Source organism: Eretmochelys imbricata, chromosome 9 (assembly GCF_965152235.1).
Source record: "Eretmochelys imbricata isolate rEreImb1 chromosome 9, rEreImb1.hap1, whole genome shotgun sequence".
Classification (NCBI taxonomy): domain Eukaryota; kingdom Metazoa; phylum Chordata; order Testudines; family Cheloniidae; genus Eretmochelys; species Eretmochelys imbricata.
In genome coordinates, this window is record NC_135580.1 from 54,856,663 (window position 1) to 54,869,673 (window position 13,011).

The 13,011-nt window shown below is 52.2% G+C and overlaps 1 protein-coding gene across 3 annotated transcripts in view; it reads right to left on the reverse strand.

Annotated features, from left to right (window-relative positions):
- Window positions 1–777: 777 nt before the first annotated feature.
- BOK (BCL2 family apoptosis regulator BOK) overlaps window positions 778–13,011 on the reverse strand; it is a 37,545-nt gene continuing 25,311 nt past the window's right edge. Inside the window, exon 5 of one of the 3 annotated variants that reach the window (XM_077826166.1) lies at window positions 778–1,946. In XM_077826166.1, coding sequence (XP_077682292.1) covers window positions 1,926–1,946 — 21 coding nt within the window. In that variant the 3' untranslated portion in view covers window positions 778–1,925. Of the gene's footprint in view, window positions 1,951–12,149; window positions 12,271–13,011 lie in introns of those variants that run through there. The other 2 variants (XM_077826162.1, XM_077826165.1) reach the window with 2 other exon arrangements.

A 13,011-nucleotide genomic window follows, 5' to 3' on the forward strand; every position in this document is an offset into this window, starting at 1 on the left:
GCAAAAAAAGTCCTTTTGTCCATGTCTTGCTGGGGGGAATTGATATAACGTGTAGTGACAAAAGAAGTCTTGCTGGAGTGCAATGTCTACACTGGGAGGGATTCTGGTATAGTTCTACCTGCAAACCCTTTCCAGTGTAAACAAGGCTTATGCAGATTCAGTAGAAGGGGTGTGATGTGGGTTACTGTTTTGTTTTTTTTTATTAATTATTATTAATGTGGAGGCAGCCAGAAGAAGGCTGTTTGCTTTCTTCAAGCCCAAAGCTCCATGAGCTTTCACACCTTCAGAAGGGAAAATGCTGTTTTTCCCCATATAAATATAGGGTAAAGATATCCACCTCCCCAATATTCATGCATGTTCCTACTCCAGAGAAACTGGTTTTCTGAGTAGGTCTAACCTTAGGAGCAAGGCAGCTGGCAGGATCTTGACCCAGGACTAATCTGTTGTCAGTGCAGCTCAGCTGAGGCTACTCAGCCATTATGCCTTTGGAGACAGAGATATTTTTTAAGATGTGTTAACTAATGTGAGTTGAACCAGGCAAGCTGTAGTTTTAACAGGTTAGCTGGCTGTGGGTAAACCACAGAGGGGAGCTCAGCATTTAGTTCACCCAGCTAATGTATTAATATCCCAGTGCAGACAAGGCAAATTGTAGTTTTAACATGTTAAATTTTTCACCCTTTTCACCAGCAGTGACCTGACCTGAGTGTATGTCTCTCTCTCTCTACACCACTTTAGACTGTTCTTGTATTTGTTTAAAAAACACCACATTAGTTCACAGAAGCCAAACTCCATCTATTTTTATTATCTACCACAAGAGAAAATTGCAAGTCAGAATTTATAATTTGCTAAAGGAGAAACATTTGTCACACTCAATACAGTTTTTCCCACTCACATCATGCTGCTCACTTGTGACTTTTCTCCACATTCCCCCCACCCCACATTGTACTTACATGCTCTTGTTCTTTGGCTCCATCTGAATCTCCTTCTATAATGCTCAAACAAAGCTGTCATGTGAGAAGTGATGCTTTGCTCCCATCATTTTGTTCACCTGTGTAAATCACACTGATTGATTTCTAAACAGTCTCTGCCCCTGCTGTCCCCTTTACAATTACTTGTTACAATACAGTAAGTTGGTCAGTTAAAGCATGCTGTATCCCCCAGATTGAGTTGTTCTGGTAGTCCTTACACTCCCAAAGTCACAACTGGTTTGTAAATTATTTTAGCAGGGGCATCAGCTGAAGAGGGCAGCTCAGTCAATAATCCACCACTTCACAGCTTACAAAGGTATCCCCTCAACCACAATGTACCATGCACAAGGGCACAACGGTCAGACTTGGGTACAAAGTTGAAGACTGCATTAGCCACTGATATACTGAGAAGAGCCTAACAAAGGGGACTTAAAGGGACAATCCATTTTTCAAGTGAGGGGCACATTTTTCCCTCTGATACCATCTCCATGTCCCCCTAGTACAGAAGTGCAACTGTGTGACATGACCAGAAAATAAATACACGTATGAATATCCATATCACACACTAGTAAGAGATTAGCCCATCAGTCTGCCCTGGGATGGGCTTTGACCTGGCCATGTAGAAGTCACCAAGAAAAACAAGGGCTTCAAAGGATTACTCTGAATCCTCCTGTCACAGAGGAAAGGATGTTTACAGTTGGATAGCTGCTCCCTGCTGAAGGGAGAGGAGAGAAATGTTTCTGTTGATCCCAGCCTCTCTTCTCTTCCTCTTCTTCAGCATCAGACAGGTCTATGGTTATTGTTGCTTCTGGGTGTGGGAGGAGCTGGGGCTTGGGGCCACATTTGGTGACTAGAATCATCTCTCTGGTAACAGCACAAAGAAGATGGCCTTCAGGAAGTGACCAAAGCTACAAATGGCAGCCACAAGCCAATGGGAGCGAAGGCTGGGATCAGTATTCACCACACATTTTGTGATGTCTGCCTAAGGAGAAGGAAACAGATCATCAGAACACACAGAACCACACTCTCCCCTACCACCTCCAATGGCACATCCTGGCCTCAAAGACTGTCTCACACCATGCCTCCTGCTGGGTGAAGCTGGGACTGGCCCACCGCTGCCCCCAGCCAGCAATATTACACCATTTCCCCTGTGGTGCCTCCTTGCAGCAACGAGTGCTTTGAGCACCATCTCTGGCATTGCCACCCCCTGTAAGCTGTTAAATGATGCCTGAAGGCACTAGCGAGCTCTGAAAGATTTATTCATATTATTCTGCACCATCTTCATTCACACTGTCTTCCAACTGGGTTGCTGAACATTCAGCTCATGTGACAGCAAAATAAGCTCTCTCCCCTTTCAAAAAGGATACCCTCTTCACCTACCTTCCTGCCTCCTTCGTAACAACCAGATTCTGCCCAAAGATCGGGCTGTTTAATTTCAGCTCAGATTGCTTTTACTTTTTCTCTTGCCTTAACGTTTTATTTGGATCTCAGTCGGCCAAATCAACCCCCCAGGCTAAAGCTTTATTTGTTGACGTGTGCATTAGCACAGATGCCTCCTAGACATGTGGGCTGACCTCAAAACCAGCTGCCCGGAGTGATCCTTAAGTAGTTAGGGGAATGTAAGCTAGCCTGAAAGGGAGAGGGCAGGAGGAGGAACCAACCTAACAGCAAATTCGTGTTAGAAGGGATATCTTCCGGCACTGAAAAGGTGAGGGTGGAAAACCTTTAGAGGGCAGGAATGAACAGGACTGAGTTGCACAGAAAACTGCATCTTTGGAGAAAAAACCCAACTGTAGATTGTCCCAGCAATGCAAAATAGCTGGCTTTGTGAACTGAGTCAGAAGATCTGGATTCTCTTTCTGCTTCTGCCACAGATTTCCTGGTGACCTTTAGCAAATTAACATGTCCCAAGTGGTTGCAGACATGGCCACAGATTTTGGGATGCCCAATTTATGCCCAAGTCCAGTATTTTCTCATAATGCTACAGTCTTAGTCTTTGGGGGCTTCAGATGCTCAACACCTTTGAAAATGAGCCCCTATGTGCATCTCAACTTGGTCACCTAAAGCTAGTGGGAAGTTTGGGCCTTATTCTGTGCCTCTAGTTCCCCATCTGTAAAATGAGGCTAATGCTGACAAAGCTATGGAAGTATTGTGAGTTTTAATTTATTACTGTTTGAAGAGCTGTCTGAGCCTCTTAGATGGAAGGCAGTGTAGAAAAGTAAAGTATTATGTTATAACCACACTCCTACCTTGCCCAGTAGCCTGGCCTCCCAGGTTTAGGATTACCTCAGTTTTTCATACGCCCTTCAGTCCATTCCTAGAGCATCCCAATTCTCTAACAGGGAGCTCTGGTGAGCAGGGGTTGATGTAGGGCTTGCACCGATTGAAGGCACTGCTTGTTGAGGCAGTGACATCAGTGGGAGCAGAGTTGAACCCTTCATGGGGAACTGTGATACGAACTATCCCAAACAATGTAAAGGTATATGCAAACCCCTATATTAATGTCATCTGTGCCTGATGTCATAAGAGTTAGGAAAATCAGAGCTAGTGTGCCAAAAGTAACCTTGGTGCAGCATTGTGAGAAATCTACATTCCAAGATGGGGCTAATAGGCCATGCAAAGTGAGGTCTTACACTCAACATGATGGCATTTCTTTGTTTGTCTGGCTGTAAAGAGAGAGCTTTTGAATGCCCCATCTCATCAACTTCAAAATTGCATGGAATGGTCTTGGTATCAATGGGCAGAAGTCTATTGATTTTGGTGAAATTGAAGAACCAGGAAGGGGAAAGGGGGGGGACGCTTAGCGCTCCTGACATCTGATTAGCAGAGCACAACATCAGCCACCTATGTAACTGCTTAGAGATCTAAGAACCAGTTGATGGGAGCCATTAACACCTTCCAGTATAGCAATACCTACCCCCATCTCAGCTCTGTCCATCCCAATTGAATTTAAAATGGTGACACCATGAATGACTTCTCTCTGACAGAAAGAAAATAAATAAAAATGGGGCGGGGGGTGAGGAACACCAAGAGGCCTTGGAATGGGAGGAAGGAGGGAATAAGAGGGTACGGGGGTGTGAAGGTTTCAGTTGGTCCTCCGAGCCCCTAGGAGGCGATGGAGAGCTATGGTCCCACTGGCAGGCCTTAGTCACACCTTTCGGGTGCTGGGGAATTAGCGGGGAAGGTGTGCCAGCCTGAGTCTGCAGCACACCCCTCAGGCAGGGGAGCGCCGGTATGAGTCTGCAGCGCGCCCCTCAGGCAGGGGAGCGCTGGTATGAGTCTGCAGCGCGCCCCTCAGGCAGGGGAGTGCCGGTATGGGTTTGTGGCGCACAGTTCTGCTACCCAAGGCAGGTTGGCCAGGGTAGGGGAATGCAGGCCCACTCAACTCCACTGCGTTCCAGCCCAGGGCTCTGACGGTGGCGGGAGGTGAAGGTCCCGCCAGTGGGTCAGCGGGGGGCCATCCACGCCCGCTGACCAAACACATCTACCCCACGGTGCAGTTCTGCCCCTGGGCTACTTCCTATCCGGTCTCTCAAGTGGGTCTCTCCGGTCCCTCCAGCTCGTCCGGGTATTCTGCTGCTGGCAGCTCCAGCTCCCACTCTGTGTCAGACTCACGCTGGCCCGGGCTACAGCCGGGCCCTTCGAGGTCCTCCGGGTACTCAGCGGCTGGCAGTCCTGGTCGCCACAGGCCTTCCTCCCGGTCAGGTTCCTCCTGGCCCAGGGCCTCCCCTGTGTCGGCAGCAGGATCGCAAGGGAGCAGCCAGCAACCTGTGTCTGTCTCCCTCCCTGGTGCTCTCCTCACTGGGCAAAGGGCCCCGCCCTTTGTACTTCCTGTCCCACCCCTCCCCTTCCGGGGATTGGCGTAAGCTTGGTCTGGCCCTGCCCACTCAGGCTGAGAGGGTGGCTCTTTACCCTCTGGTTCAGAGGGAAGTCACCCTTACTCTCTATATACCCTACCCCTCAAATCCAGCTCCTGATCTTCGGAGCTGGCATCCTCACCCTCTCAGAGGCGGGATAGGAAATCTGCATTGGTGTTGTCTGGTCCCACCTGATGGTGAATCGTGAAGGCATAGGGCTGCAGAGCTAGATACCACCGCATCAGCCTGGCATTATTGTCCTTCATCTTATTAAGCCACTTCAGGGGTGCGTGGTCCGTAACCAGTATAAAGGGGGCCCCGAGGATGTAGTAGCGGAGAGCATCGACTGCACACTTAACGGCTAGGGCCTCTTTCTCCACAACGGAGTAGTTCCATTCTCTGGGGAACAGCTTCCGACTGAGGTAAACAATAGGGTGTTCCTCCCCATCCACCTCCTGTGAGAGGACTGCCCCAAGCCCTACACCTGAGGCATCAGTCTGAACGATAAAGTCACGATGAAAGTCAGGGCTGAAGAGTACTGGATCGCTACACAGCAGTTCTTTGATAGTTCGAAAGGCCGTCTCGCACTCGTTGGACCAATGCACCTGGCGGGGATTGTCCTTGGTCAGGAGCTCCGTTAGTGGGGCCCTAATGCTTGCGAAGTGGGGTACAAACTGCCAGTAATAACCAGCTAAGCCCAAGAATTGACGCACCTGCCTCTTCGTGGTCGGCACCGGACATTCCTGGAGTGCTTGGACTTTCCCGATGAGGGGGCGGACCTGTCCCTGGCCCAAGGTGTACCCCAGGTAAGTGGTTTCCTCCTGCCCGATTCGGCATTTTTTTGGATTGGCCATAAGCCCGGCTGTGCTTGGTTAAGATGCTCCTCCCAGTTATTGCCATAGATGACCACATCGTCCAGGTAGGCCGCAGCGTACTTCGTGTGTGGTTGCAACACCCGGTCCATCAAACGCTGGAAGGTTGCTGGGGCCCCATGTAGGCCGAAGGGCATCCGGGTGAAATGGTATAACCCTGAAGGGGTGGCAAATGCAGTCTTCTCCTTGGACCTGGGATCCAAGGGGATCTGCCAGTACCCCTTGGTGAGATCTAAAGTGGTGATATAACAGGCCTCCCCGAGGCGGTCGAGGAGCTCATCGACGCGGGGCATCGGATAGGCATCAAATTTTGAAATAGCGTTTACCCTCCGGAAATCAATGCAAAACCGCTGGCTCCCATCTGGCTTTTTTACGAGGATGACGGGGCTCCGCCACTCACTCTGGGAGCGCTCAATAACACCCAGATCCAACATCGCCTGGACTTCCTCCTCTACGGCCTCCCGCATTCACCTAGGCAATGTGATCTCAGACCACCACCCCGGGTTCCGTCTGGATCACATGGTAGGTGAGCGTAGTCCGCCCGGGTTTCATGGTGAACGTCTTGGGGAATGCCCTCACTAAGCAGAGTGCCTGTTCTTGCTGCTCGACTGTGAGTGTCTCTACTAGCTGGGGCTCACCATTATCCAACTCCTCAGGCGGTTGGGGCCCCAGGTCCGGTTCGGGGGGATATGGGGCAACTAGGAGCCCTTCCCGGTCCTGCCAGGGTTTTAGGAGATTTACGTGATAAATCTGCTTTTCCTTACAGCAACCAGGTTGCCGAATTTTGTAGGTGACAGGCCCTACCTGGCAGAAGACCTCATACGGACCCGGCCAGAGGGCAAAAAGTTTTGATTCCTCCGAGGGAAGCAGGAGGAGTACTCGGTCCCCTGGCCCAAATGATCGAGCCTGGGCGCTCCGATTGTAGTGCTGCTCCTGGGCTCTTTGGGCTGTGTTTAAGTACTCCCTGGCGAGCTCGCCCGCCCGCACCAGCCGCCCCTGCAGTTGTAAGCCATATTGCAAGAGACCCTGTGTTGCAGACGGGTTGTGTTCCCAAGTCTCCCTCAAGAGGTCCAACACCCCGCGGGGTCGCCGCCCATAGAGGAGCTCAAATGGGGAGAACTTCGTGGATGCCTGGGGGACTTCTCAAATTGCCAGTAGTAAAGAAGGGAGCAGCTGGTCCCACTGGCAGAGGTCCTGGGTGGGGAAATGCCGCAACATTCCCTTCAGGGTCCGGTTAAACTGTTAGACCAATCCGTCAGTCTGGGGATGGTAGACCGAGGTCTGCAATTTGTTAATCCCCAATAGGGCACATACCTGACGGAACAGCTTAGATGTGAAATTGGTCCCTTGATCAGTGAGTATCTCCCGTGGGAGGCCCACCCTTGCAAAGATCTTCACGAGCTCCGCAGCGATAGTGCGGGCGGTGATACTTCTTAAGGGGACGGCCTCGCGGAAGTGGGTGGTGTAGTCCATCAGGACGAGGATGTATTGATGGCCCGCCTTATTTTTTGGAAAAGGCCCGACCAGGTCCATTGCTACCCGCTCAAATGGTACACCTACGACTGGTAAAGGGACCAGGGGGGCCTTCCGTACCCCTGCCGGAGCTGCATGTTGGCAGTCCGGGCACGACACACAGTAATCCTTCACCTCACGGTGGACACCGGGCCAGAAGACCCTGGCCAGGACCCTGGCCACAGTTTTTTCCTGCCCTAAATGGCCGGCAGCCGGGATGTCATGTGCAAGCTTCAGGACAGCCCGACGATGAATGCGGGGGACCACGAGTTGGGTCCAGACCTCTTGAGCCTGGGGGTCTCGGTCAAGGCGGTAGAGCCTCTTGTGGTTGAGTTCAAACCTGGGCCATTGGGTGGTGCGCCGCACCTCCATGACCTCACCACCCGGGCCAGCTGCTCATAGGCAAACCGGAGCGTAGGGTCCTCCCTTTGATCCCAGCTAAAGTCCACCAGGTCAGGAGGGGGACCAGCCATTTCCAGACCATCCTGCCCGGGGGTGAGACCTGGGTCAGCTCAGGGTCAGAGCTCGAGTCAGGTCCTGTCTTCCTCTCAGGCGGGGCTCCCTCGAACGTCTCTTTGGTGGGTAGGGATTGGAGCACCTCAGCGAAGTCTGGCCAGTCGCGGCCCAGGATCACTGGATAGGCGAGGGATGACGCCACCACCACATTCATTAACTGAGTTGCTCCGTTCACCGTGATGGGGACCCAAACCGTGGGGTATGATTTTACTTCTCCGTGGATGCACTGAATCCGTACTTCCCCAATGGTCCGCTTGGTGTCCGAGAAGAGCGCCTGGCGGACAAGGGTCTGCCCACAGCCCGAATCAACTAGACCCACCACGGGGACCCCGGCGACTTCCATGGGAGCTGTCAGTTTGACCATGGAGGGCGGACGGGTCCGTCGCTCCCCGGTGCACACCAGGCCAAAGTTGCAGTCCATCGCAGGACAGCCCCATTGCAGATGACCGTACTCGCCACATCGGAAACAAGGTCCTGCCTCTGGGCGTGCCGGCCGCGTGGGGGCACCAGTGGGGCTGCACAGTTGGCTGGGGCCCAGTGGTCGGGTTAAGCGTCCAGGGCCAGAGAGTGGTGTGGACTCGGGGCGTCGGGAAAACTCGGTCCTGCCGCCATCTGGTCGTTGGGTACGGTGGGGTGCGTTGGTTTGGGAGGTGGGCCCCCTCTTTTCAAGTTTCTGTGCATTGGGTCCAGGGTTTGGGGGGCGGGCGGCCGGTCCTATCGGGGCCTCTGCCTTGAGAAAGTCCTCCATAAGCGCGATGGCCGTGCTCAGACTTTGTGGCCGGTGCCGCAACACCCAAGCCCTCCCCTGGGGCGGGAGGATGTGCACGAATTGTTCGAGGATGACCTGTTCCGTCACCTCAGCTGCTGTTCGACGCTCAGGTTGGAGCCATCAGGTATCTGCGTCCTTCAGTTCCTGGGCCACGGCCCGGGGTCTGGCGCCCAGTGGGTAGACCTTTTCCTGAAACCCAACTGAAACCCGTATGAGTCTGTAGCACGCCCCTCAGGCAGGGGAGCGCTGGTAGGGAAGCACCGGTATGAGTCTGTAGCGTGCCCCGCAGGCAGGGGAGCACTGGTAGGGAAGCACCGGTATGAGTCTGTAGCGCGCCCCTCAGGCAGGGGAGCGCCAGTATGAGTCTGTAGCGCGCCCCTCAGGCAGGGGAGCGCCGGTATGAGTCTGCAGCGCGCCCCTCAGGCAGGGGAGCGCCGGTATGAGTCTGCAGCGCACCCCTCAGGCAGGGGAGCGCCGGTATGAGTCTGCAGCGCGCCCCTCAGGCAGGGGAGCGCCGGTATGGGTTTGTGGCGCACAGTTCTGCTACCCAAGGCAGGTTTGCTGGGGTAGGGGAACGCAGGCCCACTCAACTCCACTGCGTTCCAGCCCAGGGCTCTGACGGTGGCGGGAGGCGAAGGTCCTGCCGCTGGGTCAGCGGGGGGCCATCCGCGCCCGCTGACCAAACACATCCACCCCACGGTGCAGTTCTGCCCCTGGGCTACTTCCTATCCGGTCTCTCAAGCAGGTCTCTCCGGTCCCTCCAGCTCGTCCGGGTATTCCGCTGCTGGCAGCTCCAGCTCCCACTCTGTGTTGGACTCACACTGGCCTGGGCTACAGCCAGGCCCCTCCAGGTCCTCTGGGTACTCAGCGGCTGGCAGTCCTGGTCGCCACAGGCCTTCCTCCCGGTCAGGTTCCTCCTGGCCCAGGGCCTCCCCGGGGTCGGCAGCAGGATCGCGAGGGAGCAGCCAGCAGCCTGTGTCTGTCTCCCTCCCTGGTGCTCTCCTCACTGGGCAAAGGGCCCCGCCCTTTGTACTTCCTGTCCCACCCCTCCCCTTCCGGGGATTGGGGTAAGCTTGGTCTGGCCCCGCCCACTCAGGCTGAGAGGGTGGCTCTTTACCCTCTGGTTCGGAGGGAAGTCACCCTGACTCCCTACAGGGGGGAATACAGAACACCTGGCACAGGGGGAAAGCAGGGGGACACACACAGAGCCCCTGCAATGGGGACTGGGAGGAAAGTAGGGTGTCCTTGGTGTGTGCAATGAACAATGAAGTGTGTGCCCCCCCGTTGTTATATAATCCTTCTGGATGCAGCAATGCTATCTGTGTGTATCTATGGCTCTTCAACAAGGTGACATTTACACATCAGTCAGGAGCAGAAAGATCGTTGCAATTAATCTGAATTATTTAGATTACTAAGGGCCTGAATCTGCCACTCTAAGGCAACTGGAGAGATAAGGTGGATGAGGCAATGTTGTTTATCAGACCTACCTTGTCTCTCTAACATCCTGGGGCCAACACTACACTGCATACTCTAAGTACATATCAACTGAGGGCTCATTTCTGCCAGGGTTACTCTTGGAGTAAGTTACCAATCAGCACAACTAACTGAGAATACCATCTAGTCTACAAATCAGTGCATTGGTGGAAACATCATTGGTCTGTATCTCCAGTCAATGGATGGAACCATTGCCTCACTCACAGACCCCCTTGTTAATAACTCTTCCCATCAGGGACCCCTACATGTCTGAGGCCTGCTTGGCCTGAAAGAACTTGCTTTCCCAGTCCAAAGCACTGGAAAGCCAAACATTTCAAAGTTGGAAGGTGCCTGCTTTTTTCCAAACATTATTCGGTTAACAGCACTTCAGCCAAGTGTTAAATTAACCAACGTTTACCTGATAAAGCATCGGAAATGAGAGTTTCAAAGCTGTTAATGAAATCATTATTTCAGTAGCGCTGGGCTCCGATAAGCCATTGTGACAGCACTTCGCTGGCTTATTGCTATTCAGCAAACATTGTTTAGCAACTTGCTCTTCTTTACTGCTCAGAGCTCTGGTATGAAACTCCAGAAAAACCTGAGAGTCTCTGGATTAAGATTAGAAGTGTGAGCAACAAGGGTGATGTCGTGGTGGGAGTCTGCTATAGACCACCAGACCAGGGGTATGAGGTGGACGAGCCTTTCTTCCGGCAATTAACGGAAGTTACTAGATCGCAGGCCCTGGTTCTCATGGGAGACTTCAATCACCCTGATATCTGCTGGGAAACCAATACAGCGGTGCACAGGCAATCCAGGAAGTTTTTGGAAAGTGTAGGGGACAATTTCCTGGTGCACGTGCTGGAGGAACCAACTAGGGGCAGAGATCTTCTTGACAAACCAGGAAGAATTAGTAGGGGAAGCAAAAGTGGATGGGAACCTGGGAGGCAGTGACCATGAGATGATCGAGTTCAGGATCCTGACACAAGGAAGAAAGGAGAGCAGCAGAATATGAACCCTGGACTACAGAAAAGCAGAGTTTGACTCCCTCAGGGAACTGATGGGCAGGATCCCCTGGGAGAATAACATGAGGGGGAAAGGAGTCCAGGAAAGCTTGTTGTATTTTAAAGAATCCTTACTGAGGTTACAGGGACAAACCATCCCGATGTGTAGAAAGAATAGTAAATATGGCAGGCGACCAGCTTGGCTTAACAGTGAAATCCTTGCTGATCTTAAACACAAAAAAGAAGCTGACAAGAAGTGGAAGATTGGACAAATGACCAGGGAAGAGTATAAAAATATTGCTCAGACATGCAGGAGTGAAATCAGGAAGGCCAAATCACACCTAGAGTTGCAGCTAGCAAGAGATGTTAAGAGTAACAAGAAGGGTTTCTTCAGGTATGTTAGCAACAAGAAGAAAGTAAGGAAAGTGTGGGCCCCTTACTGAATGAGGGAGGCAACCTAGTGACGGAGGATGTGGAAAAAGCTAATGTACTCAATGCTTTTTTTGCCTCTGTCTTCACGAACAAGGTCAGCTCCCAGACTACTGCCCTGGGCAGCACAGCATGGGAAGGAGGTGACCAGCCCTCTGTGGAGAAAGAAGTGGTTCGGGACTATTTAGAAAAGCTGGACGAGCACAAGTCCATGGAGACGGATGTGCTGCATCTGAGAGTGCTATACGAGTTGGCGGATGTGATTGCAGAGCCATTGGCCATTATGTTTGAAAACTCATGCCAATCGGGGGAGGTCCCGGATGAATGGAAAAAGGCTAATGTAGTGCCCATCTTTTAAAAAGGGAAGGAGGAGGATCCTGGGAACTACTGGCCAGTCAGCCTCACCTCAGTCCCTGGAAAAATCATGGAGCAGGTCCTCAAGGAATCAATTCTGAAGCACTTAGAGGAGAGGAAAGTGATCAGGAACAGTCAGCATGGATTCACCAAGGACAAGTCATGCCTGACTAATCTAACTGCCTTTTATGACGAGATAACTGGCTCTGTGGATGAGGGGAAAGCAGTGGATGTATTATTCCTTGACTTTAGCAAAGATTTGACACGGTCTCCCACAGTATTCTTGCCAGCAAGTTAAAGAAGTATGGGCTGGATGAATGGACTATAAGGTGGATAGAAAGCTGGCTAGATCGTTGGGCTCAACGGGTAGTGATCAATCGCTCCATGTGTAGCTGGCAGCCGGTATCAAGCGGAGTGCCCCAAGGGTCGGTCCTGGGGCCGGTTTTGTTCAATATCTTCATTAATGATCTGGAGGATGGTGTGGATTGCACCCTCAGCAAGTTTGCAGATGACACTAAACTGGGAAGAGAGGTAAATGATTAGGGGACTGGAACACATGAGTTATGAGGAGAGGCTGAGGGAACTGGGATTGTTTAGTCTGTGGAAGAGAAGAATGAGGGGGGATTTGATAGCTGCTTTCAACTATCTGAAAGGGGGTTCCAAAGAGGATGGATCTAGACTGTTCTCACTGGTAGCAGATGACAGAACAAGGAGTAATGGCCTCAAGTTGCAGTGGGGGAGGTTTAGGTTGGATATTAGGAAAAACTTTTTCACTAGAAGGGTGGTGAAGCACTGGAATGTGTTAGCTAGGGAGGTGGTGGAATCTCCTTCCTTTGAGGGTTTTTAAGATCAGGTTTGACAAAGCCCTGGAGGGATGATTTAGTTGGGGATTGGTCCTGCTTTGAGCAGGGGGTTGGACTAGATGACCTCCTGAGGTCCCTTCCAACCCTGATATTCTATGATTCTACTGTTACTAGTTTGTAGCAACTGGAATTTGTTATATTCCGTGGGGATTTTCATTGTGAAGAGACTCCTGCTGGAGGTGATTCCTGAGGCTGTGAACTCTTCCCATGTGGGATGACACCCTAAAGGGTTAATTACTGTTTTCCCCCAATGAAGGGGGAGCGTGGGAGCTGGCTGCCTGCTGCAGTCTTTCAGTCGAGGTCTCCATACGGGCTTTCCTGTACCAGCACAGAGTACAGTGGCCCCCCTTGGCAGCCCCATCCCTGGTGTTTGCGTGTGAAACAGGAGGCGGGTGCA